General features: G+C 40.1%; 1 protein-coding gene across 3 annotated transcripts in view; it reads left to right on the top strand.

Annotated features, from left to right (window-relative positions):
- Nucleotides 1–20810, top strand: part of KIFAP3 (kinesin associated protein 3) — a 68441-nt gene that overhangs the window by 7111 nt on the left and 40520 nt on the right. For all 3 annotated transcript variants that reach the window (XM_066555195.1, XM_066555194.1, XM_066555196.1), the window contains exons 5-11: nt 430–571; nt 1616–1715; nt 2457–2581; nt 3058–3156; nt 3829–4007; nt 6132–6294; nt 20139–20239. In XM_066555195.1, the coding sequence (XP_066411292.1) occupies nt 430–571; nt 1616–1715; nt 2457–2581; nt 3058–3156; nt 3829–4007; nt 6132–6294; nt 20139–20239 (909 nt within the window). The remainder of the gene's footprint in view (nt 1–429; nt 572–1615; nt 1716–2456; nt 2582–3057; nt 3157–3828; nt 4008–6131; nt 6295–20138; nt 20240–20810) is intronic.

Below are 20810 nucleotides of genomic sequence, written 5' to 3'. Positions count from 1 at the left end.
ACAAAAGGGAGGAGGGCAGAGGAAATGCTGAATTCTTGTGGTATTTTTGCTTCTTGTTTTTTAAACAAAGAACTTGGTTTGGAAATACTGCACAATGGGAAAAAATTATCTCCAAAAAGGGTAAAATATTTGACTTGCATACTTACCCCTCCAAGTATAGCACACAGCAGGACAGACAGTGAGGACTGGAACATCAGACAGGACATCCTGAGCATCCTTTGATTTTTAGGAATTCTATCTCCTCAGATTTCCTGCTGTTCATTGACAGTCATTCTGCATGTGTTGGGGTTTTTTAACTTGTATTTTATCTTTGCCTAAGATGTGTACTCAGAAGCTGAGTGCCCTTTGGTGTGACAACTGAGTCACATTGTGATTGCTGGTGTTGAATTGCCCTGTCCCTCAGTGAAGGCCTTGCTCTGATGCTTTCAGATTGATGAAGTTGCCAACATCAATGACATGGATGAGTACATTGAGTTACTGTACGAGGACATTCCTGACAAGGTGAGGGGCTCTGCCCTCATCCTGCAGCTGGCCAGGAATCCTGATAATTTGGAAGAGCTGCTTATAAATGGTAATTTTAAAACCCAATGGTAATTTCTCTTGATGTGCTGTTCATTTGTGTCCAGGGAAAAGTAGTTCATCTTTCATTTGGGATTTTCTTTAGTTTGCTAGGCTCTGTTTCTCTGTTTAGAATAAGGTGGCCATCAAAGCTCTACAAATGGATGCTGCTCAGACTGGTCTTAGGTGAGCCTACTACTGAAATCCTCCTCCTTATTTTGATGCTCAGTTAACTCCAGCTGGCATTACTGGTGGAGATGGGAATGTGTTGGTGTATTCTGTAGATCAGGGAACTTGCCTTGAAAAGAGAATTTTCCAGCTGACATGAGTTAATTTTTTTTTATTTTCTTTCCTTGCCCTTTTTGTCTCTTTTGCTGAGCCCTTATACCCTCATGTATTGATGACTTCAATTCATGCCCATCTTGCAGTGTCACCATGGAAGATGGCATGGGAATGGTGAGCCATGAAATAATGGCTTGTCCCTAAGAGCTGTTGAAAATATTTAGTGCTTCATGTTCCCAGTTGCTGCTTTTCTGATCAAGGAACATGATGTAGCATGAATAGAGACTAGCTAGGGGAACGTGACTGGGAAAGTGAAATTAAATCAGACAAGAAGAAACCAAATTATTAAATAATATGAAGTAGATTCAGGGGGAAAAATAAATGGGAAGATGGATGAGAAATACTGTCTGTCCAGGCAGAATTTAAAGGGGATTTGAAAGTGAAAATTGCAGTGTTTTAGGCAGGGACACAATGTAGTGTGGAGCACAGAGCTGGCAGAGGCCACAGGATCTGAAGGTTAGTGGTAGTTTTGAGATGAATTCAGTGTTTGGTTGCACTCTCCTTCCATGTTGCTGCCACTTTTGTGACAGGGTGACCACCCAGGGCACTCTCTGGTACTGCCTCCAAACAGAACTGGTGAGCAGTGCTGCCTGTCAAAGTGAGGTACCTGTGAGAAAACTAGAAAACTGATAGATGTATTCAAATTCTGAGGCTCACAAGCTAAAAAGGAGGGACACAAAATGCTGATGCTTCTCTAAATCTCGTTTCACTTCAGAAACTGCCCTGGGTGCATTGGCTAGAGTGCTGAGGGAAGACTGGAAACAAAGCATTGAACTGGCTACCAATATCATTTACATTTTCTTCTGCTTTTCGAGGTGAGTGCAGAGTCCCTGGATTTAGGAACATAAAGAATGTAGCTCTGCTTAGTGACTTTTCATTTGTTTATTGCTCTGTGCTGCAAAACTTCACTGAAACAGCAAAAACAGACAGAAACACACTTGTGCCTCAGTTTTATCACTTGTCACAAAAAGAACTCTCGTGGTGAGGAAGTTTGTAAGAGAGCTGGGAAGAAGCTAGTAAAGATTCTGACTCATTGCTTTGTGTCAGAAATGAAAGGTGGCTGAGCTGCCACCTCTAATTTCCATCTGCACACCTACAGGGGGGAAACAGTGTCCAAAACTGAAGTGAGCACTTGCTCTTATTTAGCTGTGCCAGTGTTTCTGCATACCCTGCCTAGAAATAATTCAAGCAGAAGTTGCATTTACCTTGATTTTAGGTCTCTATTCTATTTCTAGTGAGGAGAGAGTGCTCTGAAGTACTTGCAGAATGGAAGGCAGGGCTGAGGGGAAAACCTTTTCCTTTATGCATGAAAATTGGAATGTGTTTTTATTTTGATCTGGATCAGCAAACTATTCCTTATCTTTCTGCAAGTTGAGAAAATATTCATATTTTCAGGGATTGTTCTTGTTTTGAAATAATTTTCCAATAGGAAAGTGCTTTAATGGGTTAAACTGTAAATACCTTTTTTAATATTTCATGTATTACTACCATAGATGTCACAGTAGATACAGAGTTGTTGGCATCTATTCCTCACAAGTATTATTTCTTCAATGTAGTTTCTCTCAATTTCATGGGATAATCACACATTACAAAATTGGAGCTCTGTGTATGAATATCATAGACCATGAACTGAAGAGACATGAACTTTGGCAGGAAGAACTTGCTAAAAAGAAGAAAGCTGATATCCTTTTGGTGTTCTGGTGTAGCCTAATGACTTCTGACTTGTCTTGATGAGTGTTGTTGGGTCACACAAGATGAGTGCACAGCACCTTCTGTAAAAACAGTAGAATTTACCAGAAAGTGCAAAATAGAATTGCAGATATGAGAAAGACCAAGAGTGAAGATTTTGGGATGTGGAAGAGGTTAAGCTGAAGCTATTAAAGCAACACAAGAAAAAATCCAAAAATTGTATTTTATCAGCAGTATGTCTTAGAACATCTGTGCTGCTTAGGAGGGTGTAAAATATCCTGGCCAAGAGGGAGAGAACAGGCATGGCCTGGATTGCAGGTGTGGCAGCTGGTGCTCAGGGAGAGTCTTGACACTCTTGGGTATTCCATAGATGCCTTGCTTCTCACTGGTGATTGAGGAACACTTTAGAGGACAATTGTCATCTAGCCTGTACACTTATCTCTGTACTCCTTAACTTCTCTAATTCACTTGATGAAGATCCTGAAAACCAAACCCTGAAAAAGGACTATGAGAAAACTTACAAGAAATACAAAGGGCTGGTTGTCAAGCAGGAGCAGCTGCTTAGAGGTACCAAATCCAAATAGCAAATTATTTTGTTGTTGGTAAACATGGCTGAGGGATCCTCTTTGATTCTTGTTACAACCAGGATGTCTTAAACATCCTGAAGGTGTGGATTTGGATGGAAGAGTGTTGCTAAAGAATAGGGAAAAGTCAAATACTTAATCAGATTGTTTGACACTATTAATAATTTTAAAAGCCATTTGTCAGAAGAAGAGCAAAAGTGATCCACTCTTCTTTTTGGGTTTTTTGAAATTTGCCTAATTTAGCTTGTATCTGACTCTTTGAATAGATTTCATTCTATCTCAGTTTTTGTACTAAAATACACTTTATGTTAAATTGAAATTATCTGAGCGGCAAACCTTTCCTGAGAGGGGCTTTTTACTGCTTCCTGTTGTAATTGAAATTAAAAAAAATACAAACCACACAACATAAAAAGCTTCTAGTTATCATAATTCTAATTTTTTTCAGAGCCACGATTCGAATTAGATTAGATTAATGGTCTTAATGCTTTTTAAAGAGGCCAAAAAAAAGAATTCACTGGCAATTTCCTTGAAAATTTATTGCAAAGGGAGCAAAATGCTTCTGAAAGTCTTGTCTTCAGCACTTCAAGTGTAAATAGAGACTTGTGTAGCTGTGGTGGGTGTGATCTGTTGCTGTGATTTTGTTGACCTTTGCCAGTTGCGATTTACCTGCTGCTAAACCTGGCTGAGGACACTCGCATTGAGCTGAAGATGAGGAACAAGAACATTGTGCACATGTTGGTGAAAGCACTGGACCGGGATAATTTTGAGCTGCTCATCCTTGTTGTAACCTTCCTGAAGAAACTCAGCATTTTCATGGAGAACAAAAATGATATGGTGAGGCTTGTAGCACTCTACTGAATGCTGGAAAGGTTGGAGATCTGAAAACTTTGTGTGGTTGGAGGGAAAAGGGAAACATCTCTGTTTTCACACTGAGTATCTCTAGCACTGATTATCCTGTTTTGTTACAAGTAAAATGAGTGCAAGAAAAGCACAACATCCAGATGTAACCTACTGCAAACACATTGGAGGAAATCCCAAACAGAGAATATGATGCAAAATATGATCCACAAAATTCCAGATTTTGAATTCAGCACCTCAGAGTCTTGTTATACCCCCACTTGTGGTGGTGCCCATGACTCTGCCCCCAGACTATACTCCTGGGGCAACATATTGTTGTTTCTGCCATGTATTGACTAAGGAAGAGAGATATTGATTCTTCTGGAGTTTGCTGGACTAATTTACTTATTTCCTGTGTCAGTTTGGTTCCTTCCTGCTGCCAGTAGCTCCTAAGAACTGGAGGCAGTTATTCTTCATAATTTTTTTTGGTGAGGTCTTACACTTCTGAAATTGTAGCATAATTTGTTTTGTGACTTCAAACTCTAGCCAAGTACCTCCTTTACTGATACTTTAATAGATGCTTGACTTCACCTTTGTGCCTCTATTTCAATTAATTAGATGAAAATGATACATTTGCTTTATCCAAGAGGTAATCTGAGATCAATGGTGTACAGAGATTGTGAGATGAAAAGATCTGTGTAAAAGCAGTGGTGAATTAACTGGACCTTTGCATGCATGTGCACTGAACGCTGCAGACAAGAAGTATCTCCCTTATTTATATATGGGACTTGGTTAGGAAAATAAGAATTAGCTCTGCAGCCACTGATTTGCTGGCACACTTTCCCCATTCTCCTGATTTACTGGAAAGATAAACAAAGCTGTTGAATCAATTTGATTTCAGAGTGTTCTAACAATTTTGGAAATGTTGGTGTGCTTCAGGTCAGCTGTGGGAGCATTCCTTACTGATAATAAAGATGATGCTTTTTTCTCCATGGTATTATTAAGGAAAGCTACCAGTGAAGGAGAAGGGGTTCTGAGGTTTGTATTGGGCAGTAATACAAAATGATCCAAGATGAGTTGTGCAGCACCTGATTCAGAGTACAAGTGAATAATCCATGTGTATTTATAGCACATTCTTTCCTTGGCTGTTGCAGGGCCATATGAAATTCAAAGCAGTGAGGTAGGAGTTGTTGCTATCTGATTGTTTCTGATCAAAGCTGTCCAGGCAGTTGTTGATGATTGCACTGTGCTGTGTGGGGAGAGCTGTAGTTTCTTTCCTTAGTGTTCATTCAGTGTCTATTTATAACCAGACTAGTAATGTACATGGAGAAGTCTGAGGAATGCCAAGTCATTTTATGTGCCTCCTTCTGGCCAAAGAAGGGTCTGGGAAACAAAAAAAAAACAAAAAAAACCCAAAAAAAGCATTTAAAAGATTGTGTCAAATAAAAGCTCAGAAATGTTGCTTAAAACATGATAAAAATGTTGCTTAAAACATGACTTTCTGAAGTCTTGCCAGTTCAGATGTGTTTTCTGGCTGGTAAAGTGAACATGATCTCAGGAACTGATACCACTTCTCAGTTTCTGGATTCCAGTTTTTAATTTGAAAGTGATACATGTTTCAAGATGACTTTCATGCTTTTATTAAATTGACATGTAGGATGGCATGTCTCTTCTGAGAGCACATGCACACTTCTGGCTAGGGGTTCATTTGAAATTCATAATGAAAGGTCTCAAATTCTTTTTGGGTGCCAATTTTCTGTCTTTCTTGGTTGGGTCTATCTTTGACTCCACTGGCAGTTGCTGCAGGATTGCATGTGTTAAAGTTTAAATGAGTTTGTTCACCCCAAACTAGTTTTGCAGGTGATGTCTTTACCACATTCCTGCAGTATTCCAACAGTGAGGAATGTTTCCAAGACATATGAACTTGTTGGTTCAAAGCCTTTTTTAATCAATGTTTCCCAGTAAGCCAATCTAGAAGACTTCAACCACAAAGGCATAAGTGAAACTACTTCAGATGAAACTGCATTAACAGTCACTGTTGTGGCTACAAATTGGGTATTGAAGCCAGAGTAAGTTTGGCTGGATTATGGTTTTGTTTTTTTTTTTTCCCTTGAAATACAGGTTGAAATGGATATTGTTGAAAAACTTGTGAAAATGGTACCATGTGAACATGAAGACCTGCTGAATATCACTCTTCGACTGCTGCTGAATCTCTCCTTTGACACAGGCCTGAGAAGTAAAATGGTCCATGTTGGTTTGCTCCCCAAACTCACTGCTCTCCTGGGTATGTCTTCTTTTGGTCTAACACAGGCATTTCAGTGAAGCTGTTTGCATCATGGTGTGATGTACCTAAAAGTTGCTGGGTCACTCTTGTTTTTGCCACTTCCTCACCACTCCCAGCTTCTTGGCATTCACATCATCCTCTCACACACAGCTTTCCAGTAGATTTGCTTCTAGGGTTTCTTGAACTGTAGAATGAATCTTCCAGTCTTTAAAAATTACTTCAGTAGCTACCTGAAAACCATGAGCTGACACATGAGTGATGTTTGTAATTCTGGGGGAGCACCTAGGAAAAATAGCCAGCAACTTCACAGGGCCTAGGTGATGTAGGTACAAACTAGATATCTAAATATTTATTTTTAGTGAAGCTTGGTATACCTGCTAGCTCTTGTAACTTGTCCAGAGAGATCAGAAGTCTCCCAATTTTGTTAGTTTTCAATCTAGGCAGTACTGATTTCTACACTTGTGTTAAGATCATGTAAGTACATCAGTTACAAGTGAAACTTTTTGTTGTGTCGAGGGGAAGGCCATGGAAACAATAAGGAATTTGGAAAAAGCAGAGGATTGTTCTGTTTGATCACTGTTGTATGCTGGAGTTCTGAGGAGGGACTCTATTGCTTCTTGTGTTCTTTGGCTGATACTGCCTGGAGGCTGCTCTGGTTGATACACTAAAGGTTTTGCAGCTTTTGACTTTAGGGGTTGCTGAGTGGGAATAGGGAATCTTGTCTGTGTGAATCACTGATGCAAGACATTGCTAAAGTCTTCTGAAACCTGTTGGCTTTGGGATGTGCTGAATCCAGTGCAGAGGGTGGATCAGATCCTGGCTGGGGCAAGGGCAATGCGGTGGTGAATCTCAGCTTTCTCCTCCAGCTGTGCAGTCTCTTAGGGCTGTTTGTCTCCTCAATTCTACTTCAACCTCAACAAAGCCTTACTGCTCTTTAGTGAACACCATGAAAACTTAGAGTGCTTTGGAAGCCTTAATCCTGTTGGTGATTATTATACAACAGCTACCAGGTACAGCCTGAAATGCCTCACATCCTTTTATACTTTCTCTTTGCTCTGGTCTGAGCTAGAACAATGAAAATTGGCATTTGAAAGCCTTCTTCTTTATCTTTTTGTCCTCAAGACAATGTTATTTGGTAGTAAAGTGAACTGAGAAATGGAAGCTGATGGGGAAATCTTTCCTCTTGTTTGAGAGAGGATCTGGTTAGTTTGGTTCAGCTTGGGTTGTAAGGTTTTTGGAGTAGGAACTTGTCCCTTTTGTTCATACAGCAGATAATGCTGTGGTCTGAGGGAGGCTTCTGGGGATTTATCACCCCAGGCAATGGCACAAATCACTGAAGTCCCTGCTCCCAGAAATTCTCCATTTAGTATCAGAGTCAGACTGAGCTCACCAGTTAAATATCTGCTTTCTAGTGTCTGTCTGTAACGTGGAGAGGAGAATTGCTTTTCAAATGCCATTTTCTTAGAGTTGTAACTAGGCCTGTGTGAAGGCTGTTTAGCTCAGAAGAACTGGTTGCTAAAATTGTAGCTGTTAGGATAATTACTGCAAGTCCTGCTGGTACTTCCAGAATGTTCAGTGTGTTTCTTTTCTCATCTAGGATGTATTCAGCCATTCTTTCTTTTTTTTTAATTTGAATTTTTCATAGAGGCGTGTGCTGTTTGTTCTTGCTTCTCCCTGTAGAATTGGTTGATACTTACTTTTGATGTGCTAAAAATTCTATTACTTGCTTCTTTAAGCCATCACTGGGGTTTGTGAGACTTTTCTTGGTATGGTGATTTGAACAATTCTCAAATGCATCACTTGCCATATCCTGTCTGAGAGAAGTCTGCAATCTGAATAATATAACAGCCATGTGCCAGATGCCCCATTTATACAGGTTATTTGGGTATTAAACACACATTATTCAAGTCAGTACCCTTCAGTTTACATTTGCAGGTCATCTCCAAGTGCTAACACAGCACAACAGCTGTTGACAAGTCCTTGTACAACTCTTAATGCCAAGAGGTCAAGTGTGCTTGACTCAAGCTCCTGAAATTTAGCATTTATGCATGCTGGGCCTCTGAGTCTTTAGCACTGGCTTTGAGATGGGTACAAATTAAGTGTAATAGGTGTTAAGGGGAGAGTTGAGATTGCAAAGAATGAAAGGATTTGTTTGGCAGGGGTTTAGGGCTGAGCATGGAGCTGAATGCAGTGTGCGGTTCTGGAGGATGCTCTGCTTTCCCAAGGGTCAGTGAATTGCTTGGGAGTAGGAAGGCTCTAAGTGGAGGTAGAGGCTGAAGCAGTGGGGATGAACTGGCTCCAACTGAGCTCTCAGGAGAGGAATAAATACACCATGGGTGTAATGGAGAAGGAACATTTTCTTTCCATCACACTCCAGAGTGTTGAGGCTGCTGTTGAAAGCATGGACATGAGAAACTCTGCTTAAGTCTTGGTTTCCATTTTAATTGGCTTTTTCTTTTTAATGGTGCCAATGCCTGCTTCCCCATGTAGCTGTGCCAGTCAGCACCACTTGCTTCTCTTCACAAGTTTTAAGCATTGTATATGACAAAGCTCCTCTTACTCCCTGCAGGCACCCAAATTAATGAGCCACAGCTGATCTTTGTTAGGCTGGGACTCTCCAAGAGCTGTGTGCAGCTGAGGGAAGGTTGGCCTCAGACTTGAGATCTGAAGCTGGAGCAGAGCTGTGGAGGCCTATAAGATACAGCCTGCTGTACTCAGCTTTTTCCATACATAGGGTGGTTAGGAGCTAGGAAAAGAGATTTTGTTGCTTTGAGTGACTTCCATCCTTTAAGAAAACCTTTTAAATGTTGAATCACCAGGGCCTCGCAGAGAATGTTTTTTGTAGTGTGGCTTTGTTTTAATACTTAGAAATTATGTTTAGAGTGATCTTTCCTTTCCATGCCAGTACATATGAAGTGTGACTTCAGTTGCCTAAGGTGAGAATTCATGTGAATTCACCAAGTGGTTTAAACTAGATGTTTGCCTGAAATGTGGAAAACACAGGTTCAGTGTCTTCCAGTCATCCCCTTGGAAAGAAAGACCAAAGCAGCCTGCTACACACTAATCCATGAAGGTTTGCTTCACTCTTAGAGTGCTCTCATTGTGCTTTGCATGGCAGAATTCAGGGGAAGTGGAGAACAGGAATGACTTGCTCCAATTATGGTAGAGTTTGGAAAGGGGGAAACACAAAGCTGAACTTCAAAACAGGATACAAATCTGTTTTCTTGATTCCTGGAAATGCTCTTCCATTGTTGGACATAAGGGAAATGTTACCCTTTTTCATAATTCTTCCCCTGGATGTGTGATTGGCTTCTAAAGTAAATGCCCTGGCAGCAAACAGAAGAAAACATTCAAGGAAAAATAAAACCCCCTCACTCTTTGTTTGGACCAAATCCACTTTGTTTTTCAGTTAAGTGGCCAAATTGAATACAAATTTTTAGTACAGCTCTCTTAAATATAGGCACAGCTTGTGATGCATAGTCTTCTAATAAGGGTGCTGTTCTATGCTGACTCTGAGTTGTTTCACAGCCTTTGTGAAGTGAGACAAATAGTTCCTCATTTGCCATGAGAGCAGCAGGCAGCTGGTACAGCAGAGCCAGCTGAGTGCTGCTGAGGGGCTTGAGGCAGCCTGAAAGGCTCTGCTGGAGCCCTGTTGAGAAGCAGCTCCTGGCAGCATCCCTGTGTGGGGGGCAGTGCTGGCATCTCTGCTTCCTCCCATCAGTGAGAAATCCCTGTCCAAGGCTGCAAATTACAGGGAATGCTGCAAAAGCTGTTCCAGTGGGAAGGAACTGTGGTGCTGCTCAGAGAGTAAAAGGAGTAGAACTGACTCTGTGCAGGGAACAAATATCTCTGATGATGTGTGTGTTCATCTCCCAGAGCTGCTGGACAGTTCTCAGGTGTACTCAATACATATTGTCTTGAAATGCCATTTTCTTTTCACTCACTCCCCAGTGCAAGCCATGCTGAAAGAATAAAAAGCCATTATGCTTGGAAGTCAGACTTAAGTATCTCTTCTGTTGCTTGCAATTACTGTTTGCTTTTAAAAATTGAAGACTGAACACAGACACTGGTGAGCTGAGAAGTGGGTGGGTCACAAAACAGGATTGGTTGCAAATCAGGCCCAAAGGGAACCTGGAGTGCAGAAGGGTTGTGCATACAGCCTTGAAAGTGCCACACAGTGCCAAGCTAGTCAATCTCAAATAGATTTTAGGTGGTGAGGAACATCCTGGGTGTGACCATGGTCACAAGGGTTTTCAGGATGAAGAAGAGATGAGAATGTTGACTCTATGATCAGAAGGCTTGATTTATTATTTTATGATATATGTTACATTAAGACTATACTAAAAAGAAATAGAAAGGAAAAGGTTTCTTCAGCAGCTAGCTAAGCTAAGAATAGACAAGAATGAATAACAGAGATCTGTGTCTCAGACAGAGCAAGAGCCAGCTCTGCCATGAGTGGTCAGGAAATCCCAACACCCACAGGAGACCAATCACGGGTCTACCTGCTGCATTCCACAGCAGCAGATAATCATTGTTTACTTTTGGTTGCTGAAACTGCAGCTTCTCACAAGGAAAAATCTTAAGAAAGGATTTTTCATGAAAGATGTCTGCGACATCCTGGGTTATGTTTTCCAGCACAGATTACAGTGGCTGAAAGCACTTGGGCCTTGTGGATTTGTGTTTCAGCCAAGCAGAGCAGTGTTTGTTATACAGCACTCTGAAATACAGTGTGGGCAGCCCCAGGGAGCACCAGTTTGGTTTTGCCAGTCACAGATTGTGCCCAGCCTCTCTGCCTTATTAATGTGAGCATCCTGGCATGATGTTCTTCATCTCTTTATTATAAGCATAATAAGAAGCAGTATCCACCTAATTTCAGATAAAAATTCACAGGCTGTGGAAACTCCACAGTAAGTCAGGCTTCTCTGTCTTGTTCATTGAAGCTGGAGAAACCAGAGCAGAGAGTAGCACTGACAGTCACATTTAGTCCTCAGTGAGGAGCCTGTCTTCACTGGATTCATTGATAGAATCTTTTCTGGGAACTGCTGAAATTCCTCTGATATTTTTCCATTCTTTACAAGTTGGGTTTAATGAGCAATCAAAGAATTGCCAAACAGTTGTATGTTGGGCTTCTTAACAATCAAGGCTTGATATGGTCTGCAGCCAAGCTGGATTACAAGGTGACTGCTGTTTAAAAAGCCAAGTAGTACTTTGCTCTCTAATTAACGGAGTGCTGTGGGCTTTTAATGCTCTATTCCTTTTATGAAAGTTTCTTTTAAGAAGGCTTAAAGTAGATGTGCTCTCTTTATGAGTTCACTTGGCCTTTTTGTAATGAACTTATTATGGAGCTTCACACATCTGTTGAAAAATGGAGCTTCTTATAGGCTACTGCAGTGTTTTTTCTGACTTTAATAGGCCTCGTTTATCCTATAAAGAAACATACATTTTCTTACCTGATCAAGTGAGCAAACAATGAGGGTCAGATGTGGCAAAGACCCTAACAAAAAGCACATGTCCAGCCATCAGGGTGAGGTAAAGTCATATCGGGATTGCTTGAAGTTATTAATGGCAGTAAAATTTATGCTTCCTCCTGTTTTCCCAATTAAATTGAGAAACCTTTTTTTCCTAAGGTGGCTCTGCAGCAGCTGGTTCCAATACTGCTTGTGTGAATATTGCCTGGGGTGTCTCCATTCCTTTATAGTGAAGGCTGGCTGAAGCACATTAAGTAACAGTTCAACTACAGGGACCAGTCTGTTGGAAAGCAGCAATTATTAAGGGTTTTATTTTAATGGTAGTTTTTTTATCATTTGTGGTGAGTATGGCCAAGACTTACAAAAAAAAAAAGAAAACCCCTCAACAACAAACAAAAAGAACCCCGCCACAAAAAACCCCACAAACCAAAACCATCTCTTAATATTAATTTTCAAAATCCTTGTTAGAAGTGCAGATAGACCTAAGCATGTCTGAGTGATATAAGGAGAGGGGGTTGCACAATGTGTCTTAGAACTCGGCATTTAAATTTAGATATTTTGAATGTGGATATAGACAGCAAACTTTAAAGAAGAAATGACTTCTCCTTTTGAGAAATACAGAACTGAATACAGAGACTCATCACTGTCAGGTGAGTGGAGCTCCTTGCTCTGTGTGCTGGTCACGAGTGCCTGTGTGAATTTACCTGTGTTACTGGCTGTTTTAGTAAAGAGGATAACTTCAGTGGAAAATAAGGAACTAACTTCATGTGTGTTGACTGAAAATAAAAATGCTCATGGCAGCAGCAAGGACAGCAGTGAAGAGATGGCAGCAATCTAAAGATGAGGGAGCCAAGTTGTTGGAAATTCTTTGAACTCAGGAATGGAAAGGATCCCTGAGCCAGTATTTCTGTTGTAGAGCTTACAAGATGTGACTGATTAATTCAATGCTTTTAATGATTTCTTAGCTTATTGCAAGAGCAAATTAATATTTAACAGTAAAAAGTAAATCTTCTGCTGAGCTGTTGACATCTGAAAGCTTTACAGAGCTTAACTTGGATGCCTGAAGCATGACAGAACACAACTAGTTCTGGTTTATTGGAAAAAATCCCCATAAAGAAGGGGTGGGGCATTTCTGCTAATCTTCCTGATCTGTGGTAACGTCATCATGAAGAGGGCCAGGCTGGAAGAGAGGAGCACCTTTCCCAGAGCTGCTGTGAAGGCTGCAGGCAGAGGGGCACCCTCAAAGCACCACATGGAACAATCTTGCTGCTGGGGTAGTCCTGGAGCTCCTGAGGATTTTACAAGTTCAGATGTAAGGGAGAAGGTTACACTCTGCTTTCCTTCAAGGTTCAGGTGTAAGGGAGAAGGTTACACTCTGCTTTCCTTCAAGGTTCAGGTGTAAGGGAGAAGGTTACACTGCTTTCCTTCAAGGTTCAGGTGTAAGGGAGAAGGTTACACTCTGCTTTCCTTCAAGGTTCAGGTGTAAGGGAGAAGTTTACACTCTGCTTTCCTTCAAGGTTCAGGTGTAAGGGAGAAGGTTACACTCTGCTTTCCTTCAAGGTTCAGGTGTAAGGGAGAAGGTTACACTCTGCTTTCCTTCAAGGTTCAGGTGTAAGGGAGAAGGTTACACTGCTTTCCTTCAAGGTTCAGGTGTAAGGGAGAAGGTTACACTGCTTTCCTTCAAGGTTCAGGTGTAAGGGAGAAGGTTACACTCTGCTTTCCTTCAAGGTTCAGGTGTAAGGGAGAAGGTTACACTCTGCTTTCCTTCAAGGTTCAGGTGTAAGGGAGAAGGTTACACTCTGCTTTCCTTCAAGGTTCAGGTGTAAGGGAGAAGGTTACACTCTGCTTTCCTTCAAGGTTCAGGTGTAAGGGAGAAGGTTACACTCTGCTTTCCTTCAAGGTTCAGGGGTAAGGGAGAAGGTTACACTCTGCTTTCCTTCAAGACATGTGGAAGCATCTTAACTCACAAGTTTGTTGCTTATTTAAGAGTTTCTCAAATGCTTGTTGCAGTCCAAGAAATCAACTGTAGATTCCCCATATCTGCAGTTGCTGAGGTGAGAAATGCTTTGTCAGTTGATAATATTCTCTTCAAACCCTTTTAAATGGGTGTTTGAAGAATATGGAATTCATTTCTTGCTATCTGGAAGACTCAAAACTCAACCGATATTTAACTCCACTTTTTGGGCTTTGTAGATTTGAACCTCAGGTTTGTACTTCAGCATCTTCAAGACAGGTAAAACCAGTTTCCATTTCAGAGTGGTGAATCATCCCTTTCTCAAGGCAAGAGAACCCATCCTGCATTGCTTTGTTCCTCCTCCAAGCAGGAGCATGTTGGAATCCAGCTGCACCATCCATTCAGAGGAGCACAGGAAGCCTCCACCTATTTCCTTTCCCTCTGAATGCCAAACTAGATTAGAAGGGTGTCTTTAGATCCAAAAAGTCTCAATATTTTCTAGTAATTTTAATCAGAGCAGTTGATGAAATCAACTGAAATAATGAAATCATAGTGCAGATATGGCAAACATTATGCATGTCCTGTACACTTCCATTTAATCTACATAACATGGTGGAGACTTCTAGAAGAAGATCTTTGCTTAGAATTTTTTCCACTTACTTTTGAAGTGTGTGTTTACTCTAGTTTGAATCAGACTGAGAACCTGTTCTGATTTCTGGTTTTTGGTAATAACAGTCCTTAACTCTTTTTTTCTATTTCTTGCTTTCTTTCTTGGTCATAGCCTAACCCAAAACATAATATTCTGTGGAGAAAAGAGAAGCAGTTTTATCTTCTTCTTTCAGGGATAATCCTATTGCCTCTTGATTTCTCTCTAATCTGAATTTTAGTTGATTTCTTTCTGCTTTTTGAGGTCTATGGGATATACCTCAACTAATCAGCTTCCAGTTTCTGTGTGAAGTCATGAGTTCAAGTATGATTGGTTATAGCCCATCCTAAGGACAAAAAATGGGGTATGTTTTGCCTCAGAAAAGGACACACCTAATTAGAGCAGTGTGTTAATTACCAGCCTTTCTGAGTGGCAGTCCTACACTGAGGTGCTTACTGAATATTTTTCAGTCTGTCTTAGAAATAGAGCCTGAGGTTCCAGACATGCAGCTTTGTTTTTTCTTGTGCTGCAACATTAAATAACTCAAATTAGTCCGTTTTTAGTCCTTTAGGATTCATCACTAAAGTTCTTTTTTTGTGTCCTAGGAAAAAAAATGTAACCAGGTTTCAGATGTGGCATGTACTGAGTTCTTTGGGAGAAAGGGAAAAAATCCCAAAAAACCAAATCCCAAACCCAACCATGGCAACATTGAGATTTTAAATTAGACTTATGGTATGAAGCCAGTTTTAAATAACATAAAGGGGGCACAGGAGGGGTTATTAGTATGTAATTACTATCATAATGTTTTATTTACAATGTCTAGTCTCCTTGAGTCTGAGCAGATTTGAAAATTCTTTCAGTTTCTCTTGATAAAATAAACTGATATAGCCAATCTGATTTATATTTACATATGTAAATCAAACCAATATGTGTCTAGAGCACACATGGACTAACTCAGTCCAACTGTTTCAGAGCTGGTTGTGAGGAATGAGATGGGATAGAGGTAAGTGGAGATACCTTTCTATCAGTTTTTTCCTAAAATCACTGCTAATTATGATACATTTGAATAAACTCTTGATTAATCTGTTTTCTGACATTAGGGTGAGACAGATACAGATCTGATATTCAGTTTGTGGCATTTCTAATAATCTAGATTTCTTACTTGCCTAATCCTGCAGCAGATCATGTTAGGGTGGTAGAGTTTGAAACTGAAATAAAGACTCACTCTGCTATTTTAACAGGTATTTATCCTCATTTGTCTTCTGGTTTTGATTTAGTGTTGTTAATGTTTTGCACATGGGTGGGATAGGGCATATTTCATATCTAATGTGGAGACATTGATTATTCCATTAGAAATGATGGCTGCTTGATTACTGATAGTGTTATATTGGAATAATTTAGTCCATAATTTATATTCTCCTCTTTACTTTAGCATTTGAAAGCTGAATGCTGCTCTTGAGACTGGCAATTCAGTTTTACAGCTTTAGGGTTTCTCTTTTGTCATGGAGCTAAAGGAAGATTTTTTTATTTTAAGCTCACAAAGTCAACCAAAATGTAGGACTTGATCTTGTGATCAAGAAATGATATTTTTTTCTTTAGCCTCTGCTACTAATACTATTTAGATCTTGAACCATAATAAGAACTAAACATGGAATTCAGGCATTGGTCCCCAGAACTGGCACATGGCTTCTTATTAATGTTCAAAGGCTAAAAATCTGAAGCCATTTTGAACTCAGAACCCATCATGTATTTATTTCCCTCTCTAATTTGCAGAAAACTAGTTGTGAAAATAGCCCCAGGGACCTGATATTTTTCCATCCCATCTGCTCCAGCTGAACTACAGCTGCAAAAAAAAAAAAAAACTTAAGTATTGTTTCTATAAACTGTTGAGTGTATTTTATAACACAATAATTCCCACAAAATCAGTAACTGCAGTTAATGACTGGTTTGTTAAGGCATTAACTGCACTCAGCTGGGAATGACCAATTTCTCAGGAATGGCTGTATAAGAACTAAAGCTAATTCAGTTACACTTTCAAATAATTGTTTGCTTAATTAATGGTAGATTCTTGTGGAAATCCTATCAAAGTGCTCATGACCCCCACATTTAATATCCAATGAGTTCATTATGATTCATGTTTTATTATAAATACCAGAAGAATCCATAATGACTAGGCCATTATTTTCCAGGGCTGCCCTTACTGCTTTAGGCCATTTGGCTATTCCACCTTCAGTCATAAAAAGCTTGATGCTCAAAACTTACCAGCTTTTGTAGGCCACAATTTTCTGGCACCTCACCAAAACTTTGGTGATTTTTATGAACACATTTGGCAGAGTTCTGTTTTTTGGGGTTTTTTTTTCTCTTGCTTTTTCCAGTTAGGGCAATAATTGATCCTTACTCTACCCAGCCATAAGGAAATCTTCCTTGCAATGTCTCCTTTTTCACGTGTGGCCTTCAGCAGTGGTCAAAAATAGCAGAAAAGTTATCACTTGGTGCTTTGGAAAGCTGCTTTCCAGCCAGCTGCTGGGCAGGGTTTGACATTTTTACAGCCAATCTTTATGCAATGCTTGACTCAGGGTTAATTAATTAGCATTCAGATGAGTAGAAAATAATGAGAAAAAAGGAGCTTGGTACTGACATATTCAAGTAATAGTCAGCAGCTGCCAGTTGATATTTTTGGAAGTGAAGTACCAATGTAAAAGGATGAGAATTGGCTTGGTAGGTTTTTCAGAGTCTGTCATTCTTCCCCTTCTGTGTAACCTTCAGCCTGCAGGTGATGTTAGAGTTTAAATGCAGGTGATGTTAGAGTTTAAATGCAGGTGATGTTTGAGTTTAAAATGCAGGTGATATTTGAGTTTAAAATGCAGGTGATGTTTGAGTTTAAATGCTTCAGCTGCTGTGTCTGTCCCCTTCCTATCTTCAACCAACTCCTTCTCCCTGGTCTCCAGTCAGCTTCCCTGCAGGCTGTGTGCTTCCAAGTGAGCATGAGTTGGACAGTTGTGTTAAATCATGTGCTTAGGAACAACCACCTCCTCTTGATTTTCCTGCAGTGTTTTACTCTCTGGATCAGGAATTGTCCCTGAATTTTGTGTGAGAACTTAGAAAATCACAAGATTTTGCTTTTCCTTCCTGTGTGCATCCATAGGGAAAGTAGAACAGTGAAACTTGCAGACATCAGCCTGAAATCTCTTCCTTTCTGGCAAATTGAAATGAAATGAAACTTAAAACACATACACCATTAAATACTTCAAAGATGAGTTAATGGCAGACTGTTTGCCTTCAGCTTTTGTTCTGTAGTTTACTTTTATCCACAAGTTTGTAGAATTCACTTCTTTTACTCACAATTGAAAAGTACTTCCTTGCTGAGGCTGTGCAATGATTGTTGGTGACTTAAATGCTTGAAACCCTTCTCTGTTCCCCCTGTTGACAATAGGACAGGGCAATCCAGGGAAAATTGGTCAGGTAACTGCACAGCAAGGAGGAACTGAAATTCAGTTCTTCTCTTGGAAGCTAGAACTGTCTTTGCCTTTTGTGTGTCATGAAATCTACTTTGTGGAATGCATTTTTGAGAATTATTTAAGTTCTGGTCATTAGAAAGCAACTTTTCAGGACTTTGTTCGAATTAAATAAGTTTATTTGGATTCCACATATTCTTCACACTTTAGGTTGAGTATCTGGGTATTTTTGGTTATTTTTGGCAGTTTTGAAATTGAGGTAGTGCTGTCATTTAGCACTGACAGCCAAGGTGTGTTCAGGCATCAGAAAGTTTATTGTGACCAGCTAGACCTTTGAAAAAAAAGGGGTTAAAAAATCCTGCAGAATTTCCTCTAAGAAAGAAAACAGGTCTTTACTGTTATATCAGCCTGTTATGATTGAAAATAAGCCACTAATATTGCCAAATACCAGGGAGCTGCTGAGCTTACCAAATATAAAACTGTATCTTCACTGATGCTTTATGTTAGCACAAATGAAACTTGCAAAAATGAGGAAGAAAAAACCCACAAAGGACAGAGGTTAAACAGTAACATTTAGTATCATTCTTGTTAATGGTCTGGCAGTTCATGTGTGCTGAAGGTCTGGTCAAACTTTATTCCAGTTCTTCTTGTTGGTGTTTTGGGGAGCTTTTCTCTCTTTTATACTGGCTTACCTTTTATTTCACACACAGTTTCCTGCATTACCCAGCTAAGTGTAATTGTCAATTGAGTCTTAAAAGTCCTAAATACAGTCTTGGAGTGTTAAGAGCAGTGTAAACAGATTTTTTTTCTTTAGACCTGTGAAATTTGGAGGTATAATTTCTTCTGTAAACTTCTAAATTTGTATAGAAGAAACCTTGACCTGTATGTATGGGAAGTTTTTCTCATGAAATTACTGTTTTCCGGTGTTCTGCAGGTGAATAGGTAGGTAATGTGACCAGTCACAGGAGAAGCACTAAAGAGAACACACACTTCCTTTTGTTTGCTGCTACCTTCTGTGCTTTTATTTTCATAATGACAGAGTAGCTTTCACATTTGGGCATTATCCTTCCTCCCACATTACATGTATGGAAGATTGTGGTATCAGTTATGTTTTTTCAAACAAGTAAGACTTTAAAAAGATTTGAAATGTCAGCTCTGATTTTAGATTTAACATGGCTAAGAATGCTTCACTCACTGGTATGGCAGCTGCCAGAGGGCTTTCATGGGTCTCTTTGGATAATTCAATTTTGAAAAGCACTCATTCTCAGGATAAAGGCATGATATCCTTGCTGCTCAAAGGAAATTCCAGCTCCCACTGATGTATGCAGAAGGGAAATTTTGCTGATTGAGGTCTTTGTGCTTTGCCAAGTTGTTACACAGATATTTTCTGACTTAGCTTCAATAGAAGTGGGAGGCAGGGTATTGCTGATGAGTTGTGTAAGAACTGTGAATGAATCTGGAGTTGGTGACCTTATTACATCCTGGTTTAACTAATGTACACATTGAGATGCAGGGTTTATCCCATATATAGCCAATATCCTGCTAGTGCAGGGCTGGAGGAGAACTTGAGAATGCTCAGTGGCTTTCAGCAGTGAGTCAGAAGCAAATTTGTCTGTGTTGTTCTTAAACATTTGTATGTTTGTGTAAGATGATTTTATAGAACCTTTCAGTTAAATACTTCATACCCCACTCACAGTAACTGCTCCAGTTTTCCCTAGGAATCTTTCTCTTTAGTAAATATCACTGTGAACATACTCTGATGTAGTTTTTGATATGTATGAAACACAAAAGGCACCAATGGGATTCTATTGCTATTTAGGAGAGTAAAACAACCAGTATTTGCTTGAAAGGCAGTGGATTCCTTCACTCTTAGTGGTAGTTCTTATTTTTCTCTCTACCACCTCTTAGTTGTAGTTCTTATTTTTCTCTCTGCCACTGGTGCATTCTTTATTAATTTCAATAGGAATATCCACAGCTAAATCCTTATTTTCTAGCTGGAAACTGATTAAGCCTTTCTCTGCATGGCCAGTCATTATTAAGCATTCCTTTCACAAAATAAGTACCTTGTAAAGTGGAGTTAAGGAAGTGTTTTGAGGTGCTGGGAAGAGGAAGGAGTATTTACCATTGCCCTGGTTCCCTCTAATATGCACTAATATGTGGTTCATTTGGCTAGGCCAGGCCAGGACCCTTTCATTAAGGTGTCATTTCTGATTTAAATTTTCCCTCTATTAGTTAGGATTGTTCTGCTTTTCATTTTCCTCTTTTGAGTATTAAACAACAGCTAAAAATTCTCAGAGTAATATTTTTTTTTCTCCTTCTAGGAAACGAAAATAACAAAAAAGTCGCGATTTGCATTCTGTATCACATCAGCATGGACGATTGCTTTAAATCGATGTTTGCATACACAGACTGTATCCCTCAGGTACGTGATGAGCCCATCAGATCCATCTTCCCTCGTGCTCCGAGTGCCTCCCTCGCTCATGGCAGAGCTCGCACTGACACCCGCAGGTGACAAAGGGAACAGCCACGGAGCTGCTTGGCACTCAGGCACCTCCTCCTCAGGCAGGGAATGTTCTCTGGGATTTCACGGTGCCCTGCAAAAGCAGAGGTGACCGAGCTCTGTCACTGTTGCTGACACTTGAGCTGCACTAATGAACTCCTGAAATTACAGGTGACCCGAAGGATTCCTACAGAAGATTGGGAATGCTTCAGAGAGATTAAAGCTTGTGCAGAGCAGCTCCTTAGGGAATGTAGTGGAAAGTATTTCCTTTACAGTTTTAGAAGGCATTCTTGCCTGATCCCATTGGGTATCAAAATGTCAGTGTCTCCAGTATTGCAGGATATGAACTGGAAACCAGCCAAGGAGGGTTACATTCCTACATGACAATTCCTTTTCCAACTGCAGGCATGTACAGCAAGGGAGACTTGATGGCTGTGGAAGGCTCTTCACTGTTCTTTCAGCCTGCATTTTGTTACTTAACTCATTGACTCAA

The sequence above is a fragment of the Molothrus aeneus genome, chromosome 9 (genome assembly GCF_037042795.1).
Source record: "Molothrus aeneus isolate 106 chromosome 9, BPBGC_Maene_1.0, whole genome shotgun sequence".
Lineage (NCBI taxonomy): Eukaryota > Metazoa > Chordata > Aves > Passeriformes > Icteridae > Molothrus > Molothrus aeneus.
This window is presented reverse-complemented; position numbering and strand designations above follow the sequence as displayed.